This window comes from Balaenoptera ricei, chromosome 6, assembly GCF_028023285.1.
Source record: "Balaenoptera ricei isolate mBalRic1 chromosome 6, mBalRic1.hap2, whole genome shotgun sequence".
NCBI classification, from domain to species: domain Eukaryota; kingdom Metazoa; phylum Chordata; class Mammalia; order Artiodactyla; family Balaenopteridae; genus Balaenoptera; species Balaenoptera ricei.
The window spans coordinates 72407069-72430071 of NC_082644.1; the positions used below are offsets into that span (position 1 = coordinate 72407069).

At 39.6% G+C, this 23003-nt stretch overlaps 1 protein-coding gene across 2 annotated transcripts in view; it reads left to right on the forward strand.

Moving 5' to 3' along the window:
• PIP5K1B (phosphatidylinositol-4-phosphate 5-kinase type 1 beta) overlaps positions 1 to 23003 on the forward strand; it is a 324042-nt gene that overhangs the window by 165098 nt on the left and 135941 nt on the right. For both annotated transcript variants that reach the window (XM_059924862.1, XM_059924863.1), the window contains exons 5-6: positions 6392 to 6509; positions 15298 to 15450. In XM_059924862.1, coding sequence (XP_059780845.1) covers positions 6392 to 6509; positions 15298 to 15450 — 271 coding nt within the window. The remainder of the gene's footprint in view (positions 1 to 6391; positions 6510 to 15297; positions 15451 to 23003) is intronic.

A 23003-nucleotide genomic window follows, 5' to 3' on the forward strand; every position in this document is an offset into this window, starting at 1 on the left:
TCAAGAGCACTGTCTAATCTGGCAAGAGAGAGGACCAATTTCTGTTTCACAGGTTAAATAGTCATATGTGAAAACTGAGCGATCTCTACCTTGCCTGAGTTGGCAGAGGCAATTAATAATGCTTAAAGTTGCTTCTTCATACCCTGACTTACAAAGGTCTACTCTGAAGACTGGCTGCCACCACTAGTTTGTTACTGAACTGTAGTGTCACTTGTCCAATTGTATTGCACTTACGTTTTCTTTGTCTCAGTATCACCATCTGTACATTAGGACAAAGGACCGTTCACTTATCCTGCCTCATGGGAGGTGTGGTCATGTTTGCTGTGATGGTTAAATTTATGTGTCAACTTGACTGGCTAAGAGATACCCAGTTAGCTGATAAGACATTATTTCTGGGTGTGTCTGTGAGGATGTTTCTAGAAGAAATTAGCATTTGAATCAGTAGACTGAGTAAAGAAAATCACCTCACCAGTTTGGGTGGGCATCATCCAATTTGTTGAGGGCCTGAATAGAACAAAGAGGTGGGAAAAGGGCTAATTCACTCCCTGCTTGAGCTGGGACATCCATCTTCTCTTGCCCTGGGATGTCAGCATTCCTGGTTCTTGGGTCTTCAGACTTGGACCAGGCCTTATACCACTGGCTTTCCTGGTTCTCAGACATTCGGCTTTGGACTGGAATTACACCACCAGCTCTCCTGGGCCCCCAGCTTGCATATGGCAGATCGTGGGACTTTTCAGCCTCCATAATCGCATGAGCCAATCCCTCATGATGAATCTGTCACCTAGGAGTTGCTGACCCACTTGTTTTGCCAGGAGGCCGCAAACCCACTAACTGTCGGTTTCAGTTTGAAACCAAGGAAGCTCACCATATATAAAATGCTGCCTCTAAAACCTCAAAACTCTGGGCCTCAGCGCCAACACTGGACCCCTTAAGGGTCCTGGAGATGCTTAATCAGTTTCACCCCGTTGCTTAGCACCAAATCTCTCCACCCAGTGCTGCCAAAAATAGCGCTTGGTTATCAGGCTCTAAAATCACATACACAAAGCTGGGTGTTCACGGTACATACAGATGAGAACCCCAGCGTGGCTAATCGGACTCAGCCTACCTGAGGCCCTCCTGGGGAAGTAGTTGGGGTATTTGGGCAGGTTGTACCTGAAGCCTGTAACTGCATCCTGAAAAGGAAGACTAACCGAGGAACATTAAATTGAAGTTAAAGCAAAGCTGACTGCTTGTGACTTTTCCACTGCCCTGATGTGGATCTAATCTCCCCTCTTGTTTGTTCCTGACTAGCTTCAGTCAGTACTTTCCCTCCCTGGACTTTGATTTCCTTATCTGCTAAATGGGAAATTCCAGATGGTGGCTAATGCTTCCTCAAGCTTCAGCGTTGTATAATCCGAAACATTTATTGCCATTAAGAAATAACGTACTTTTGGACTTAAGACGAACACTAACTTTATTTTTTTTATTTTTATTTTTTTCGAACACTAACTTTAAATTAAATTTAGTTAAATTAAAAATTGAACACTCCTCTGAAGAGTGAATATCAAAATGCCAGAGCTGATCCATAATCAAACTTTGCTTCCTGGTGAAATAAGGGAGAAAAGGACAAGATAGAGAAAAGTACAGTTTTTTAGTCGAAGTTTCTTCCTCCTTCGGTGGAGTTAACAAAACCTTCTCTTTAATAATTTGATAGGACAGTACTGTGTGTTGGCTTACTTGTTTAGGTTCTTACTCGGCAAAAGCAAGTTGGAAATCCCATGTCGGCCTCCAGATTTTTATTGTTGAAATTTTACCAGCTCTTGGGATCCAAACATGTCAGACCCCTGGTGAAAACCTCACAGCTGAAATTTCCAAAGGCTCAATTTTATGCCAAGACAGGAAAGTGGAGTTTTTTTTTTCCCCAATCACTACATAAATGGATTGAAGAAACATAAGTCTTAAATGGTGAAGAAGTCTGCTCTCCAGCAGAGTCCGTTTTTGCTGAGCAAGTCTAGGTGCCGGACAGTCTCCTGATGGCTACCGCCCAGGCTCTGGCAAGGAAAGCCTGAAGGAGTCTTTGGTGGACCTCTTCCACTGGCCAGCAGACTAATGCTGATTGCGGTTGTGTTACTGCCTTGGCTTAGCCTTTCGTGCACGTGCAGAGGAACCTCTGTGCTGGGCGTCAGTGGACCAGCACCCACACTGGTACCTGATATAGGTCTGCCAGTGCCCAACCTCAGAAAAGCAGGTTAGTGTCTGCAGGCTGATCCTCACTGCACCCGCTGTTTGGTGTTGCTCTTGTGCCCTGTACCTCCTGACAAAGTCCAGCTGGAGCCAACAGCCCATTAATTTGCATTTCCTTCAGTAGAACTTCATTCATGCCGAGTTGGTATTTGTTACTCACTGGCGCAGCTTAATAAGCAGAAGCAAACCCTTCTGCTGTGTGGTACCCAGTGTGCAGAGCTTTGTTTTGGGGTTATGGCTTTTACCCCTAACTTAAAAAAAAAATTTTAATGTTGTAAATAGTAATATGTAGAAGCGTTAACCCTCATGATGCTTTTAGAAGAAATACTGTGAAAAGTGTCCCTTTCATCCCTGTGCCTTTATTACCTGTCTAACTCTAGTGATCACTGTTACTTGGGGTCTGTATATCCTTCAAGGATTTTTTGTGCAGATACATGCCAAAGATATATTTTTTGTTTTTGTATACAAATGGTGGCATGTCATACACAGTGTTCTGCATCAAGCTTCTTTCACTTAATCTGTCTCAGATCTCACCACGTCAGTACGTAAGCCTCCTCGTTCTTTTTTAATAGCTGCATTGTATTCCAGTGTGTGGCTGAACCATAATTAAGTTGACTGGTTCCCTTCTGAGAGACATCTAAGTTGCTTCCAATCCTTTGTCCTTACAAACAGTGCTATAGTGAATAACCAGGTACAAACAGTAGTTTATCTGTACTGTAAATTATAGCCATGCATTTGCTGAATCAAGAGTTATGTACATTTGTCATTTTGACAGGGGTTGTGAAAATGTCCTCCAAAGGAAAAGTATCAATTTACTTTCCCACTAATAGTGTCTCAGGGTGCCAGTCTCCCTTGAGCTATATCCAAGTTTTAAATTTTTACCCATCTGAGAGAGAAAATGATATCTCGGTGACCGTTAATTTGCATTTATTCTGTTATAAATGAGGTTGGACATCTTTTCGTATGCGTAAGTCATTTATACTTCCATTTCTGTGAAGTGCCTGATTATACCCTTGGCTATTTTTTTTTACATATATAACTTTTGGGTCTTTTTCTTTGCTGTATTTTGGAGCTCTTTGTATTGGGAGATTAGCTCTTTGTGATATGAGTTGCAAATATTTTCTCATTTTGTCACTTTCTTTTTCCCTTTTTTTTTTTCTTTTTAAGCCCGTTAGTCACTTCATTCTCCACGTGACGTGTCCAACCCTGGGCTGTCTCCCGTCACCACACAGCCTTAATCATCCAGACGCACTGAGGGCTCCCCACTTGCCAGGTGCATGGCCTTTCACGTTTCCATCCACTTTGCCATGTTATTTCTAGAGGCTCAGTACCAGGCCTCAGAGAGCACAGCTTGTAAATGGCAGAGATGGAACCGGAACCCAGGTCTCCCTGGACTACAGGAAGTCAGGAGCATCTTAACTCCCATACAGGGTGTCCAGTATGATTTGACAGAACGCAAAGTCTTAATGTGTGTCAAAGGAAAGCAGAATTCATAAGCTAAAATCTACTACGAGAAAAAAAAGTGGCGATGTCTTATGATCCACTGTTAGGGAATGTTCCTCTCCATTCAGGCAAATGGAGAGGTTCAAGATTGTATAACCTCAGCAGTTAATTATTAATATACGTTAATTATGCTGTGAAGAAATTGCCACTTTCTGTAATGCCTGTGTTAAGTATTATCCCTGCCCCCTTTTCATCATCTCCATTTATACAAATACAATTTATTGATGACCCCATACAGGCAAGCCTGTCTCACAGTTGACCCATACCATTCTCTGTATCTTAATGTGGCCCAAAGCTAGCTAGATTCAGTTTTTTTTTTTTTTCTCATTTTTAGTGATGCAGTGGCTTTTAATACGAGCTGTGTCAGGGTGGATACCTAAAGAAACGAATGTTCCCTTTCTCTAACCAGAGATGTTCTCTGTGTGTGTGTGTGTGTGTGTGTGCGTGCGTGCGTGCATGCGCGCATGTGTCTGCCTGTCTCATCGCCAAGGAAACCTAACACTATCCTTTTTACACCATTGCTGAATAAACCACAGTAGTCAGGGAGATATGAATCAAAGGAAAACTATTGTAATTAATACTTGCTTCAGGGAAAGGTGAACAACCCAAGAAGCTCAGAGTAACCAAAAATGAAAATGATAATAAAAAATACTGTATCCTCTCTAATAAAATCTTGGGCCCCCCAACTGCATGGAAATAAATCATTTAAAGAATAATTCCATGTAAGTGGAACGGGTGTTTTATTTTACTCTTGAATGTTGAAGGTGATCTGCTGTAATGGAATGAATTGCTTTGCATGAGATTGAAAGGAGAAAACAGAGTGGAACAAATTAAAAAATTGGCAACACTCTTAACCCACTGAAAATAGCCTGCTTCAGAACCCAAGGCATTGTGATTATTTTTACTTGCTTGCAACAGTGAAGAAGGGTGTCAGAGGTCATTTTGAACCTCTGCTTTTACCTCTTATGTCTACATAGCGCATGTTTTCAAGTTATATTCATATAAGTTCCAAAATCATTCCTTTTGGCAATCCCATAAGAGCTGTAACTGAGTGCATGTCTCCTCATAAATCCCAAAATATGGAATGAGGCAATGTTTGAATACCATACCTGGATGTCTTACAAGCATTATGAATATTCAGCTGTACTTACTTAGGGCAACAATAGCCATTTAAATGAGCAGGTGATATGGGGGCTCTTCCATACATGAGCTCTTCTCTCCTCCGTTCCTGTGTCACTCCCCTCCTGTGCGTGCCTTGTTGCTGCCTGAGTGCAGTCCTGGCCTTTCCAGGTAAGATTTATTATAAGAGGATGGCCCCTAACAACACAAGCTAACTACTTCCTCTGGAACTCACCAAAAGGAACAGTCATCTGTAACCATGCAGGGGAAAACCTGGCCACACTGGGTACATTGAACAGATCAAGGATGATCTTTAACTATGGTGATTTTGACTTTATATGTTGACTTTTGAACCTAAGCTTCAGCTAAGAATCAACTTTACTGAATTAGCATTATCTTGAAAACTCATTTTTTCACTCAAAAAATACTTATCGTCTACCGTGTGTTAGGCGCTGATACAAAATTCTGACTGACCTCAGCAAACTTAAATTGTAGTAGATTCCAAGTGCTTGTTGTGTGCTAAAAGCCTTTTTATTTGCACAGTTGATTTGTGTAACATCCATGAAAATCAGCCTTCAGTGTCCCATGTAGAATGTGGTAAAAAGAGATCCTGAACCTCTACATAAAAGTATATTATTCTACTGCATTGTTCTAATTTCTTACAATGAAGCATTAGGTGACTTTTCTGATGTCATGTGAAATATATGTAGTCAAAGAATAAAATGAATGGTAAACATCATAAACATCAAAATTCAGGGTAGTGGCTGCCTCTGAGGAGAAGGACGGGTATATGATCAGTAAAAAGAACAGAAGGCAATTCAACTATATGAATAATATTCTTAAGCAGCATTTTAGGTTCATGAGTATTCACTGATTTCTTTATACCTTTTATATATCATAAATTTTGCACAAAAATTTTCAAAGGTGAACCCAGAAGAGGGAAAAAAAGATAATGATATATATGGGAATGGAAATCAGGTTTTAAAATCCGTAAAATATCTAAGGTCTTTTTCCTGTAACTACGGATGTAAGAAAGAGTTCAGATTCAGGACCCATCTATTTCCACTGTGATGGTTCTCTGTGTTGGTGAGATATTTTCTAAATTATTTTACTTATTCCTAGTTTAAAATGTTTGTCCAACATTCAAAATTCATGGCCAAAAAAATGCATTTTTGACATTGCTCCAAACACTAAGCCCTGGATCTTATACCTAAAGCATTACAACAGTGGTTTCATTGGGGAAAATGGAGAGATTTTCCCAGGAAGGAGGCAGAGGGGGATGATGAATTTTCAGGCTAAAGACACACTGTGATTGGCAAGGGATGCCTGCTTGGAGTGGCCCTTGCTGCGTTAGCATCTGTTTTTACCTGATGCCCACTGGCCTTTGTGACATGAGCTTAGAGAGACCCAGTATCAAGGGATGTTTTCCTAGAGGGGAAATTGGCACAGGACTAATAGAGCTAGAATTTGAAGTCAAAATTGTCTTTGCTGATGTTCCTTCTCTCTCTCTCTTTCTTTTTTTTTCTTTTTAACATTTTAACTGCAGTGAAGGGAGCAATCTGACCCCAGCACATCACTACCCAGACTTCAGATTTAAGACATATGCTCCACTAGCATTCCGATATTTCAGAGAACTTTTTGGTATCAAGCCTGATGATTACTTGGTAAGAACCTATCATTTTCCTTCCTTCTCCAGAAATGTGTGACGTCAACATTTTTCTCATAGCAACAGTGACAAGTGGCTTGTGTCTCTTATTTTACAAAGCTCTGGAGCATAGTAAAAGTTTCAAGTTTCATAAGGATTATAAATTTAGCTTCAGGAAATGTAGTTTGACTCTGCAGCTTTTACCTGACAGCTACAAAATCTGCTATGGTAATTGAGATTTAAATAAGTGGGGTATCGGTTGCTACTTCTGATAATTATTCTAACAGATATATTATAATTAGTTATAAAGACTCCTGTGAATTTTGCTGATTGGATTCTGTATGAAAGCCTTCCTATTTTAATTGACTTATTCATACCATTCGTCTCAAACCTGCCTTGGCCCACAGCCATTTTCACCTTGACCTACAATTTGAATATGATTTTAAAGCAGCTGGATAGTTTTATTCTCAACAGCTCTTCATGCCGGCTCTTTCTAAAGGTGTTTTTGTTTGGTGCCAGAACATGTATTATCCTTAGGGCTGTCTCTTCTCCCTGTCTGCCTCCTTGCACACAGTGGGTACAAACACAGCCGCCTTATTGTGAGAATGTCTGATGTGACCTCAGAGTTTTACCTTTTTCCTGTTCAAGAAGCCAGGAGCTTTCTTTCTGTTTCAAGAGAAAAAATGGTTTATCTCATAATTTGATCACTGTTAACACGCTGGGGCTCTTGAAAATTGGTTTTCAAGAAGCTTTAGGAAGGATACCATCAAATAGCTATTGTTCATCCCATTCTGAACGATCTTAATAAGACTTGAGCCAGATCCTAGAATAATCCTTTGCAGAGGAAGTACAGCAACATGTGTTAACTTGTTAACAGAGAGTTTTTAAACTGTATCTTATAATTTGGGTAAGGTATAAATGGTTAAATTCAGAGCTGATTCTGTTCTGGGCTGATGAAAACCCACGAATTTAGCTGGGCCCTAAGAAAATAACATGACTTCTGCCTGATGAATGAGAGAATACTGGTTCCTCAAGGCACATTAATAAGTCTTCACAGAGCGTGAGAACTGAGTAGAAAGTCCTTGGGCACTCTGCTGCCCTTAAATGTGCACTCATACAACTCAATATCAAAAATAAATAAATAAACAACCCAATTAAGAAATGGTCAGAGGATCTGAATAGACATTTTTCCAAAAAAGACATACAGATGGCCAACAGGCACATGAAAAGATGCTCAGTATCACTAATCATCAGAGAGATGCAAATCAAAACCACAGTGAGCTATCACCTCACACCTGTCAGAATGGCTATGTTGCTCTCTGCCTCACCACACCCCTTTAATGGAGAGACTAGGTGCCTCTACCCAGCATTACCAACCCTGCCCTCCCAACCACTCAAGTACAACACAAACACACACATTTGCAGGATTGAGGGGTGGGGTGTACCTTAGAGAAGATCCTTTAGTTTCTGGCCATTCTGTAATTGCTGAGGGTCACTGACATTCACGAAACATGTTTGGAGAACCCAGTGGGGTCTTGATATTGTGTTATTGAAAACAAGATTGATACCTCATCTTCTGCCATATGTTACCAGTTAATGGATTCTCTTCTGACTTACCTTGAGCTTCTGCCAGCCAAGGAGATGCCACTAGACTTGCATTTCATAACACAGATTCAATCAGTGTGATGAGATGGCTGTCTACCCTGAGTAGGTCTTCCTTTAGTGTTCCTGTGACCACTGACCTGCAGGCTGGGAAGCCCATTCTTTTACTCAGTCTTTCTCACAAGATTTCTCTCCTTGGGGAAGGCCTTTTTCTGAGCAACAACGCACACAGCTTATACAGTTTCCTAATGAGCCTTTAAGCTGGAAAAGTTACCTTCATAATGAGGTCAGAGTATTTACAAAGGAGCAGGGGAGACCAAGCTGATGGCTTCTCAAAGCAAAAGTCCTCCTTCGTGTACCTGGCAAGAGGTAGTTAATTGATCACTGGATACTTTGAATACCGACTGTAACTAATATAATTTGCTAATAATTATGGAGAGATTCAAAAAATTATAAGTCATGACACTCAGAGAACTTATTGGAATTGGAATGATGATTTATGTGGGAAAACAACTAATTCTACCAGGCAGTAAATAAAAAGATGGAAGCAAAACAATAAATACTCCAGGATTTCAAAGGAGGGAGAGGTGTCTCTCTGTTGGATTGACGATTAGGAGGGCTTCTTATGGGCATGGCGTAGTTTAACTGTGACTTAAAAATTGCAAGGGATTTGAGTAGGTGGGAAAAAGGGAAAGATGTTGGGACAGGGTATAAGGGTGGGAGCAGTATTAGCACTGTCAGACCAGAGATGCAAGTGCATTAAATATTTCAAAGGACTTTGAGTGCTCCAGTGTAGCAGGAGGGGAAGGTTGTGATCAGGAAGATTAGAAAGACAGGGCTAGATAATTTAAATAACCAGTTGTGTGTTTTGTGGTTTGTTTTTGTTTTTGTTTTTTTAATTATAGGAAATTGGTGAAATGTCAAGACTGACTAGATATTTGATTATGTTGAAGTTTTGGGGGTTTTTTGGTGGGATGATGGTATTGTGGTTCTGTTTTAAAAGAGGAATCCTTGTCTTTTAGAGACACATACTAAAATATCTGTGGGAGAAATGATTTGATGTCTGCTTCAAAAGAATCTGAGGGAAGCAGCCAGGGCAATGGTTGAGGGTGTAAAGGAAACAAGGTTGGCCATGAGTTGATAGCTGTTGAAGCCAGAAGATAGACACATGTGTCAATTCACACATAATGTTAATTAGTTCTCTTTACTTTCGTGTATGTTTGAAATTTTCCATAATGAAAAGTTAGGGGGGAAAAAAAGATGGGATCGGACAGATAAGTGTGCTTTTGTTCGATTGCGTTTTCCACCTCCCTTATTAATTGTACACACAGTTCAATAACCGGACCCATCTCTGGGACCTGCAAGAAACAGAACAAGGGCAGTGGGCCTCTAGCTAAACATGGCCGCCTGGTCCCCAATGTTTGGGGCCACCCACAGCCCAGGACCAAGGCAGCTCACCTTACTGGTCTTGGAGCTTCTGGAAGCTCACTCTAAACTACTACATCTGAGGAGCCCACCCAGTCATCTGGAGTGTGGTAGATGAGGAAGGGGTCTTTTGCCGGACACAACATGCTACAGAGAGTCAGGTGGAAACTCAGAGACTTTTTAACCCAACTCTTCATTGTAGATGAGGAATCTGAAGCTGGTGAAGGGAGGTGCCCAAGGTTACCCACGCTGGGGAGTGGAGGCAGAGCCCAGGCCCGAACAGTGGTCTCACCTCCTTCCCTGGTGCTCTTTCCCTCCACCAGTTGGCCTCATGCCTCCCAACCACTAAGTCTCAGACCTCTTACTAGATGTGGTCTCAAGGTGACCACTCCCTAGCCATCAAACTATGAACTGTGGTTATCCATTCTGAAGAATACAGCCAAAGAGGTAAAAGACCCCTAACAAAGCACATTTTCAAAGAGTTAAGCCCAAAAAAGCACAGAAAAATGAAATAAAACATCCCCCGAAAAACTGTGTGAAGAAAAAAAAAAGGATACAGTGCAGATCACAAATGCATGCTGGCATCTATCAAACTGGGGTTATCTAAACCCAAATGTTTGAAGATACACTGATCTAAATGGGAGAGGAAAGGAGAGGGTAACTTTATGTAGGGATTGGTAACAATTGGTAGATTTGATATTGGATCTCTGTGATATGTTTGTATTTCTACTTAGTCTTATGCTGTTGCATCTGGATTTCAGCCTGAATTACTCTGATTACATTCTCAGTACCATTAAAACTTACCGTGTGCATGCTAATTACAAGTTCATGTTGAAACGTGCATAATTTGGATGTAAGACAGTGCGGTGAAGGTATGTCCACGTGCACCGCACAGCAATGCAAATGCTCCTTATTCCTTATTTGTTCCTAAATAAATGCCTCCCAGGGAAAGGCCAAGGGGTCCCAGAGCATTTTTTTCCCATTTCTGCTTGGGCAACAGGCCTTTGGTTCATTTCCTTCTTTACCAGGTGCCTGGGTATTCCCATATCCAGGGTGATTTATATGATATTTTTCAGGCTCACCAACACCCATAAGAAAGAGAGCGGGGTGAATATTTGACACTGTCGAGGGTAAGAAATGGCAGGAAAAATGATCTCCACCTCACTGTGCAAGTTTACAACGTTAATTTGCCTTGGCAGGGCCCAGCTGGGTTGTACTTTGCATTCTTTCCAGTGGGTACATAGGGAGGCCCTGCAGGAAATAGAAGGCAGGGAAGGAACACATTGGAACAGCTTGCGCAGATGAGAGAGCTGGGAAGGTGCATCAACCCAGGCGTGCACACAGGGGCTTGTTGATCATGGCTAATTAAAATGTTCCCATAGCTCCTCTGTATTTGCTCTGAAAAGGCAACATTTCAGAGAAGATTGCTTAGCAGAGAACATGGTAACTGAGTTGCAGGGTGGAAAACCATAGAATTAGAGGTGATAATGGTAATAGTCCCAGGTGTTCAGCATCATAATGCTAGTTTATTGCAGACTGATGCTGTGCTAGGAGTGACCCCAAAATGGTTATTAAAATAGGTCAAAACAACTGATTTCTCCATTCTTATTCATTTATAAATTACATAATAAAGGAGTATTTGGCAATTAAGTAACCAATGAAATAGCCTCCAGATTGTGTTACTGCTTGTAGAAGAATTTGAGACTTTAATTGGAAGCAGATGTTCACGTCTGAATCCAGTTTTCCCTAGACAGCTCTTCCTGGATCACCCCCTAATTTCTCTATTTGCAGCCCCTAATTTCTGCATTCTTTGCTGTTTTTGTACTTTCACAACATTTACTCCTATCCATAAGAAGGTTCTGTGCCAGAAATTCAAACCCCATGGAACAAAAAATCAGAATCCTAAAGAGAGTCTGGGGTCTGCCTTCACTTTTTATGAGACTGGGATCCACACCTTTATTTTCCAGGGTCTCAAATTCATGATTATACAGAAGACCCAGCTTTTTTCTTTCTTTTTTTAAAATTAATTTGTTTTCTAGTTGAATTATAGTTAATTCACGTCATGTTAGTTTCAAGTGTACAGCAAAGTGATTCAGTTATATGTGTGCGTGTGTGTGTGTTATACACAAACACATTCTTTTTCAGATTCTTTTCCATTGTAGGTATTACAAGATATTGAGTAGAGTTCCCTGTGCTATACAGTAGGTTCTTGTCGTTTATCAATTTTACATATAGTAGTGTGTATATGTTAATCCCAAACCCCTAACTTATCTTGCCACCCCCGACCCATCTCTTTTCTTGCTTCACCAAGAATATCTTAGTGTACCTTTGGGTAGCCGTCTTGTCATGGGACTTAGGCTGAAACCCTCAGTACATCCTAGGGCACTGCTGGCTCTCCAGCTGTGTGTATGATCATGTAATGAAAAATGGCAACAGCAATGACTAAGTGGTCACTCTACCAGGGGTTTCAAGAGCATCCGTCTTTAAAACTTTGAGCTGCTGTTAGGTAGATATTACCATCTTTATTTTAGAGGTGAGGTTCCTAAGACTCCAAGATGCTAAGTTCCTCACTCAAGGTCACAGAACTGGCTACTGACAGTCATGATTTTAGAAACATCAGTCGATTCCAAGTCCCGGGCCTTTCCTTCCACGTGGACTCTGCCCACAGCAGAGAAGGTTTCCTCTGCTTCTTCTTGGCTTTTATGGCATCCTGTGTGCAGTATGATGACTATTTTTGTTTTCCTCTCTTATCCTCAACTCATTCATAAGGGCTTAGGCTGCATTGCTGCTTAGCAAGAGAGCTTCAGGAAGCAAGGCTAGAGGAAAAAGAAGGAGGTAGCAGATGGAAGTTGCCAGTGACGCTTAGGAAGGCAGCAAACACTTGCTTCTTTCTTTTCCTGGTGAATTTTGTTTCCCTTACCCACAGTGCTGCCAAAGCAGGATAATTTAAAAGGTAACATCTAGAAACTTCCTTTTAATCATTCTTCTCCCAGTTTCTCTGTTTCTTCTCCTCCTTCCTTCCTTTTGTTCCTCACTTCCTCTCAGATTTTTCTGTGATGAGGACTTAAATATTCACAAGCCCAGATAAAATGCTTTGGAGGATGTTCAGCCCTGGTGTTTTCAGATGCCTCCATCCTCAAAGTACAGTTCCTTACATCCCTGCTTTTGCCTCTCACCGGGGCTCGTCTGATCTCACACCGTAGCTTCCTTACCTTTTTCTCTGTTCCTAATGTTTCTCTAGTCAATAATGGGGATTTATTAGCTAATAAACACTAAGCTCATTAACCCAAAATTGACTGTTCTGCTGGTTTTGGGCACTTCTTGGTGAGACTTACAGCCCTTCAGCTGTTGGTAAATTTCAGTCATTTATTTGACAAAAATTTATTGAGTTCCTTCTGTGTACAAGACACAGGTCCTGAACTGTATCAGAGTATAAGATAGTCATAGTTTCTGCCCTCATAGAGTTTTACAATCTCATGGGAACTTGGAATAACTAAATAGGCAATTAAGGTATTTTGTGGTAACTTGTATGATGAGAACATTCAGTGCCAGGAAGCAGTTGATCTGGATTCACAGAACCAGGGAGAGTTTTCCAGGGCAAGCGCTGTCCAGCAGACACTGAAGGCCAAAGTCACTGTAACAACCTCCTCACTGTGTCTTCCTTTTGTCCACCTACTGTGGGCACTCAGCACAGCAGATGGAATGGTCCTCTGCTCCAGATGCTGCAATGGCTTTCAGCTCCCCTAGAGAAAGAGCCAAAGTCCATACCATGGCCTATGGCTCCCTGTGTGTCGGGTCCACCCAACCCTTCTAGGTTCTCCCCTTTCAGCTCTCCTCCCTGCTCCCTCTGCTTCAGCCGTGGCCTCCTTGCTGTGCCTTGAACTCTCCAGGTCTCAAGACCTTAGCATTTGCCCTTCCCTCTGCCTAGAATACCCTTTCCCCAAATATCCCCAGGCCTCTCCTCAAATGCCACCTTCCCAATAATGCTTTTAGTGACCACCCCGTCCTCATCATTGCTGGTACTCCCTGCCCCCCTTTCCATGCTTCCTTTTTCTCAACAGCACTTGGCACATTCTGATGTGTAAGTTATTTACTTGTTTGTTGACTGTTTCCTCCTACTAGAATATAAGCTTCCTGAGTGCCTGGGACAGTACAGACAGATGCTTAGTAGATACTTTTTAAATGTTGAATGAACACATGAATGATGCATTTCTGGCATACAACTAGAATCATATGTGAAATTAACCAAATCATCCTGAGGGTTTTCATGAAGAATCAGCAAGCCGAGTATATGTTAAAACTGGTATGTCAAGCATATAAGTGCATACTCATTCTACCAAAAATACTCTGTTATAATATAATGCTAGTCTAGTTTCTATTCTCAAGAAAATAAGGGTATTTTTTAGAATAAGTTTTATTCAGTGGTAGTCAACCAGGTAAAGGTAGCATGGAGGTTGTTTCCGATAGAGGAAAATGCAAAAGCCAAGAGTGTGTGGCACACGTAAGAAAATGAGAAATAGTTCTCTGTGTTTACAGGTAGAGTTTGAGGAGGGAAGTGATGAGAGAGAAGGCTGGAGAGCAAGACTCCATCATTCATGGACTCAAATGCTCTCTTAAGAAGCTTGGGTATTCTCTTCTTTGTAAACAGTGGAACCCATTGAAAGGTGTGAAGGCATGGAAGGCTATGCAATTTAGAAAATCTCTGGTCTCCTGCTGGAGAATGCACAGGGGGGTCAAGAATGGATAGTTCAGAACAGGTGGAGCTTGCCATAGTAATCAAGGCTTGAAACGATGAAACCACTGAACTTCGGGTACTGGAAAAAGAGATGCCCTGAAGGGGGCAGATATTATCAATAGTCTGGATATGGAGTGTGAAGAAGTGTGAGGCATCAAAGAGGATGCCCAAGTTTCTGGTTTGGGGAGCAAAATGAATGATGCTTCCATGATCTAAGATAGAGGAAAAGGGGAGAAGATGGAGGATGGGAGAGGAGGCAGATGATCTAGAGTCACCATGTATAGTTGTACAGGGTGTGCACTGCCCAAGAACACCTGGTTAAGGTGAAGGAATGAAGACTGGAATCCATTCCTTCATCTATTCACCAACCTGTATCTGGTCCAGAGCTGCATCTGCCAGGAAAAAGAGTTCCCTCTTTCTAATTACTACAAAGTCACCACAAGGGCTAACCACAGGCCTGAGATGAACTTGCTTTTGAACTTGTTACATGTGCAGTGTTTCTGGTATAACCAAATAGAAATGTCTGTTGAAAAGTTAGGCATACAGGTCTGGATCCCTAGAGAGAGATCTGAGCTGGAGATTCAGAGGTTAGAGTCATTTCCTTGTTGAAACCATGAGTGGATGACCTCCCTTGGGAGAGTAAATAGTGAGAAGAGAATAGGTGTTGGTGTCAAGTGACAAATACACAGTGTGGATCACACCTTCTGTTGTTATTCTATGGGCACTTGTTGGAAACAAAGCACCTTGGTCAATACCACTGTTGGAGTTGTCTCATTGGACAAATATGGTGATTGTGATTCTGTCATAGTTGGGGTGGAGGAGGGCATGTTGTTTCCCATCGTAAAATTATTAAGGTAAATGGATCAAGTAAATGTTTAGAAATCTCAAAAGAGCCTTCTTAGCATACCTGGAGTCTCCTTTTAAAGCTCTTGGAGAGGGCTTCCTATTTTAACATGGCCAAGATATGTAACGCTGTGATTTTTCTTCCTTGTATGCATCATACACATTAAATGTATTTTTACTATTTATTTATTTGCTCTTGTAGTATTCCATATGCAGTGAACCTCTAATAGAGCTGTCTAACCCTGGAGCCAGTGGATCCTTGTTTTTTGTGACCAGTGATGATGAATTTATCATCAAAACAGTTCAGCATAAAGAAGCAGAGTTCCTTCAGAAGCTCCTGCCAGGCTATTACATGGTAAGTAACTACACATAATTAAAGCTTCTACTTAAGGTTTAATTACTTTCCTCCACAGTTTTCTTTTATACTTTTTTTTCAGTGGCTCTTTGGCATGTTTCCTTCTCTTTGGTGAGCTTTATTTTGCATTTAGAGTATACTATGACATTCGTTGAATAGATTTTTAAAAGTAAGTAGAACTGAGTAGTAGAGCATAGCTGTTGACTGACTCAGTCCTGGGCTTACATCCCACTCAGTCATCAGCTAACTATGTGAATAAGGTAAGCTCTGAGCCTCAGTCTCCTCAATCTTTGAAGGCTGGGAAACACCTATCTTCCGTGGTTGTTGTAATAAATAAAGGATCTAGGTTGTAAGATAAAGGAAGCAATGCATTGCAGAGCTCTTTGCCGCAGTACATAGTACTTATATGAGTAGTTAACATTCATTGAGGGCTAAGCTCTGTGTTAAAACACAGCTGTAAGTGCTTTGCATGCAGTAACTCATTTAATCCTCACAGCATCTTGGATACTTCAGTCATTGCCATTTTATAGATGAAGCAGTTGAGACAAAGATAAATGGAATCACTTGCCAAGGGTTATTTAGCTAGTGGGCTGTAGAAATGGGGCTTGAATACAAGCAGTAGGGTTCCAGAGGCTGCATCTTTAAACCCTGCACCATGTACTGGCATACATTCTGTATTAGCTATTCTTAGCCATTACACTTCAGAATTTAGGATTTCATCGGTTAAATATAACGTGAAAATCGCCTTCCATGTAATGTTTTAGAGACAAAGAAACAATAACCTAGCCCAGGTGGATTTGCTAGACATTTAGACCAGATTTTTAAGAAATAAACACTTTTCCTCAGTAGTTTTGTCATTTTCATACCTCTGGTTTCTTTGTACTTTCATAGCAGTCATTAATTTTTTGTGATTGGAATGGCTACAGGAAGAAGTTTGGATTTCAGAAGCCCCAGTTCTGCCATTCATTTGCTATGAGAGGTGATAACTGTCATCTTTGTTTCAAAACAAAATTGATGAGATATGCCACTTAGTATGTAAAAATATTTTTTAGTCCCAACATCAGATAAGACAACATTAAATGCTATAAATTTGTCCTGCATATAAATATAAGAATCAAAAATCTAAACAAAAATCTTAGTGGGCAGCATATACAGATTTTAAAAGGTTTTGATCCTGAACAAAACTGGGAAATATTTTTAGCACAAATTGTCTACTTTATGTCAGAGAAAATAGAAAATACAGAAAAGAAAAAAAATGCAACCAACTATATTTATTTTCTCAGAAATACATATTACTAATATTTGGTATATATCTTTTCAAATGTATTCTAGTCATATACACATTTTTAAATAATTTTAAATTGTAATCAAACCGACAGCACTCTACTAATCTGCTGAGTAAATCTTAAACTTCTATACTTCTAAGCTTAGATGGACTAGTCTCTTATTATAAAACTACATTGTCCAATATCGTAGCCATTAGCCATATACAGCTATTAAATTTAAATTAATTAAAATTAAATAAAATTTTAAAATTTAGCTGAACAAGTAATTTTATCCCGATCATGTAAGCTAGTATAACAAACAATAGAATTCATCCCATTAACAAGAAGAAATGTGAACATTACCTGGTTGTCCATATAGATATTGAGGAGAAATTAAGGCACTCAAAGTTCAGTATCTTCTCTTAATTCTTAAAATTGGCATGGAAGTTTTTAACATAATAAGTAAATAAATGAACATATACATATTATACATTTATCAGTCTCCAAGAGTTCACATAATGTCTCATGGAGAAGAACAAAAGCTCTTTCACTGGAAGTAATAGAAAAAATAAGGATGCCCTCCATCAATGGTCCTTTCTGACATATTTGCTAAAATTTCTATCAATAACTTTGAGTACAAAAAACAAAAAAGAAGAAAAGTATAAATACTGTTCTCTGCAAATGATACAATTGAAAATGAGCAGAATTTCAAGCAAATAAACCGTTAGTTTCTAGAGGTAATGAGAATCCAGTAGATTTTGGGGATATATGATAAATCTACAAAATCTATCATATTCCATTATGTAGCTCATATAAAACTGGAGGGTATAAGGGGGAAAAAAGAATCCCATTCATGATGACAGTAACTTATAATGATTATTATTAGAGAAAGATAAATACATAAATAAATGAAGACATACTATAATTCTGATTGGGAAAGCAGATATAGTAAGTATAACATATGAACAACAATCCAAAAAGAATTTTTGTAATAAGAACTCAAATACTTAAGTCTATAAAAACAAATGAACAAGACCAATATGAAGAAAACTGCAAAATGTTATTGAAAGACATAAACAAAGTTCTGAAATAATGAAGAAATGTGCATCATTCCTGAACTCAGAATTGTAAACATTTTAATTCCCCCCATACCAACTTATAAATCCAGTCTAATTCCAATCAAAAATTCCAATAGGATTTTTTGCCCTGAACTTGACAAAGCTGGTTCATTTGAAAGTGAAAACAAATATTATTTTAAAAGCATTTTAAAAAACAAACAGTGGAAGGCAAAAGTTGACAAACTTTTGGACAAGGAATGACAAAACATTTTCAGGAAAAAAGAAAAATGGTGGGCCTGCCATAACATACACCAAAAATATGTAAATCTATAGTAATATTAAAGGTGTGGCATTAGTACAGTTCTAGACAGAAAGATTAATGGATTCAAATAAAGTGTCCAGAAATAGTTGACATTTTATTGTATGATATAGGAGGGACTTAAACACAATTGAGAGAGGACAGACTGTTCAACAAATGGTTACCCATTTCAGAAAAAAATTAAATCCCCTATTTCAGATCTTTCCCACACACAATATTGCTTCCAAGCAAGGGAAACAAAAGCAGAAATAAACAAACAGGACTACATCAAACAAAAACACTTTTGCACAATGAAAGAAGCTATCAATAAAATGAAAAATGAATGAGAAAAGATATTTAGAACTGGTATATATGATAAGGTGTTAATATCAAAAATATACAAAGAAGGGATGGTCCAGGATCGTGACGAGTTGCGGCGGGGATAAGGGAGGAGGGGGGTGTCGGCTGCTTCTTCTAGACGCTAGGGAATGCAGCTGGACCTGGATCCAAAGGAGGCTCTCCATATCGACCAGGCCCGGAGGACACTGCCCAGCTGGAGGACCGAGCAGAGCGCAGAAGGCCGACCACCCTGTGCCTTTGGATTGGAGAATTTAACCCATTTACATGTAAGGATCTTGGTGCTCAGGCGAGGTGTCAGGCCTGAGGCTCTGAGGTGGGAGAGCCGAGTTCAGGACATTGGACCACCAGAGTCCCCCGGCCCCACGTAAACTCAATCGGCAAGAGCTTTCCCAGAGATCTCTGTCTCAAAGCTAAGACCCAGCTCCACTCAACGACCAGCAGTCTCCACTGCTGGACACCCCATGCCAAACAACTAGCAAGACAGGAACACAACCCCACCCATTAGCAGAGAGGCTGCCTAAAATCATAATAAGGTCACAGACACCCCAAAACACACCACTGGATGCAATCCTGCCCACCAGAAAGACAAGATCAAGCCTCATCTGCCAGAAAACAGCCATCAGTCCCCTACACCAGGAAGCTTACACAACCCACTGAACCAACCTTACCCACTGGGGGCACACACCAAAAACAACAGGAACTACGAACCTGCAGCCTGCAAAAAGGAGACCCCAAACACAGTAAGTTAAGCAAAATGAGAAGACAGAGAAATACGCAGCATATGAAGGAGCAAAGTAAAAACCCAGCATACCAAACCAATGAAGAGGAAATAGGCAGTCTACTTGAAAAAGATTTCAGAGTAATGATAGTAAAGATGATCCAAAATCTTGGAAATAGAATGGAGAAAATACAAGAAATGTTTAACAAGGGCCTAGAAGAACTAGAGAGCAAACAAACAATGATAAGCAACACAATAAATGAAATTAAAAATTCTCTAGAAGGGATCAATAGCAGAGTAACTGAGGCAGAAGAACGGATAAGTGACCTGGAAGATAAAATTGTGGAAATAACTACTGCAGAGCAGAATAAAGAAAAAAGAATGAAAAGAATTGAGGAGAGTCTCAGAGACCTCTGGGACAACATTAAATGCACCAACATTCAAATTATACGGGTCCCAGAAAAAGAAGACAAAAAGAAAGGGTCGGAGAAAATATTTGAGGAGATTATAGTTGAAAACTTCCCTAATATGGGAAAGGAAATAGTCAATCAAGTCCCAGAAGTGCAGAGAGTCCCATACAGGATAAATCCAAGGAGAAACATGCCAAGACACATATTAATCAAACTATTAAAAATTAAATACAAAGAAACTATATTAAAAGCAACAAGGGAAAAACAACAAATAACATCCAAGGGAATCCCCATAAGTTTAACAGCTGAAATTTCAGCAGAAACTCTGCAAGCCAGAAGGGAGTGGCAGGACATATTTAAAGTGATGAAAGGGAAAAACCTACAACCAAGATTACTCTACCCAGCGAGGACCTCATTCAGATTCGACAGAGAAATTAAAACCTTTACAGACAAGCAAAAGCTAAGAGAATTCAGCACCACCAAACCAACTTTACAACAAATGCTAAAGGAACTTTTCTAGGCAGGAAACACAAGAGAAGGAAAAGACTTACAATAACAAACCCAAAACAATTAAGAAAATGGTAATAGGAACATACATATCAATAATTACCTTAAATGTAAATGGATTCAATGCTCCAACCAAAAGACATAGACTGGCTGAATGGATACAAAAACAAGACCCATATATATGCTGTCTACAAGAGACCCACTTCAGACCTACGGACACATACAGACTGAAAGTGAGGGGATGGAAAAAGATATTCCATGCAAATGGAAGTCAAAAGAAAACTGGAGTAACAATTCTCATATCAGACAAAATAGACTTTAAAGACTATTACAAGAGACAAAGAAGGACACTACATAATGATCAAAGAATCAATCCAAGAAGACATAACAATTGTAAATATGTACATACCCAGTGTAAGAGCACCTCAATACATAAGGCAAATGCTAACAGCCATAAAAGGGGAAATCGACAGTAACACAATCATAGTAGGGGACTTTAACACCTCACTTTCACCAATGGACAGATCAACCAAAATGAAAATAAATAAGGAAACACAAGCTTTAAATCACACATTAAACAAGATGGACTTAATTGATATCTATAGGACATTCCATCCAAAAACAACAGAATACACTTTCTTCTCAAGTGCTCATGGAACATTCTCCAGTATAGATCATACCTTGGTTCCAAATCAAGCCTTGGTAAGTTTAAGAAAATTGAAATCATATCAGGTATCTTTACTGACTGCAATGCTATGAGACTAGATATCAATTACAGGAAAAAACTGTAAAAAATACAAACACATGGAGCCTAAACAATACACTACTAAATAACCAAGAGATCACTGAAGAAATCAAAGAGGAAATCAAAAAATACCTACAAACAAATGACAATGAAAACACGACGACCCAAAACCTATGGGATGCAGCAAAAGCAGTTCTAAGAGGGAAGTTTATAGCAATACAATCCTACCTCAGGAAATAAGAATAATCTCAAACAACCTAACCTTACACCTAAAGCAATTAGAGAAAGAAGAACGAAAAAAAACCAAATTTAGCAGAAGGAAAGAAATCATAAAGATCAGATCAGAAATAAAAGAAATGAAGGAAATGAGAACAAAGATCAATAAAACTAAAAGCTGGTTGTTTGAGAAGATAAACAAAATTGATAAACCATTAGCCAGACTCAACAAGAAAAAAAGGGAAAAGACTCAAATCAACAGAATTAGAAATGAAGAAGGAGAAGTAACAACTGACACTGCAGAAATACAAAGGATCATGAGAGATTACTACAAGCAACTATATGCCAATAAAATGGACAAATTCTTAGAAAAGCACAACCTACTGAGACTGAACCCAGAAGAAATAGAAAATATAAACAGACCAATCACAAGCACTGAAATTGAAACTGTGATTAAAAATCTTCCAACAAACAAAAGCCCAGGACCAGATGGCCTCACAGGTGAATTCTATCAAACATTTAGAGAAGAGCTAACACCTATCCTTCTCAAACTCTTCCAAAATATAGCAGAGGGAGGAACACTCCCAAACTCATTCTATGAGGCCACCATCAAAACCAGACAAAGATGGCCACCTGATATCAAAACCAGACAAAGGTGTCACAAAAAAGAAAACTACAGGCCAATATCACTGATGCACATAGATGCAAAAATCCTCAACAAAATACTAGCAAACAGAATCCAACAGCACATTAAAAGGATCATACACCAGGATGAAGTGGGATTTATCCCAGGGGTGCAAGGATTCTTCCATATATGCAAATCAATCAATGTGATACACCATATTAACAAATTGAAGGAGTAAAACCATGATACTCTCAATAGATGCCGAAAAAGCTTTTGACAAAATTCAACACTCATTTATGATAAAAACCCTCCAGAAAGTAGGCATAGAGGGAACTTACCTCAACATAATGAAGGCCATATATGACTGACCCACAGCCAACATCGTTCTCAATGGTGAAAACCTGAAACCGTTTCCACTAAGATCAGGAACAAGACAAGGTTGCCCACTCTCACCACTATTATTCAACATAGTTTTGGAAGTTTTAGCTACAACAATCAGAGAAGAAAAAGAAATAAAAGGAATCCAAATCAGAGAAGAAGAAGTAAAACTGTCACTGTTTGCAGACGACATGATACTATACATAGAGAATCCTAAAGATGCCACCCAAAAACTACTAGAGCTAATCAATGAATTTGGTAAAGAAGCGGGATACAAAATTAATGCACAGAAATCTCTTGCATTCTTATACACTAATGATGAAAATTCTGAAAGAGAAATTAAGGAAACACTCCCATTTACCATTGCAACAAAAAGAATAAAATACTGAGGAATAAACCTACCTAAGGAGACAAAAGACCTGTATGCAGAAAACTATAAGACACTGAGGAAAGAAATTAAAGATGATACAAACAGATGGAGAGATATACCATGTTCTTGGATTGGAAGAATCAACATAGTGAAAATGACTGTACTACTCAAAGCAATCCACAGATTCAGTGCAATGCCTATCAAACTACCTATGGCATTTTTCACAGAACTAGAATGAAAAATTTCACCATTTGTATGGAAACACAAAAGACCCCGAATAGCCAAAGCAATCTTGAGAAAGAAAAACAGAGCTGGAGGAATCAGGCTCCCGGACTTCAGACTATACTACAAAGATACAGTAATCAAGACAGTATGGTACTAGCACAAAAACAGAAATATCGATCAAAAGAACAGGATAGAAAGCCCAGAGCTAAACCCACACACATATAGTCACCTTATCTTTGATAAAGGGGGCAAGAATATACAGTGGAGAAAAGGCAGCCTGTTAAATAAGTGGTGCTGGGAAAACTGGACAGCTACATGTAAAAGAATGAAATTAGAACACTCCCTAACACCATACACAAAAATAAACTCAAAATGGTT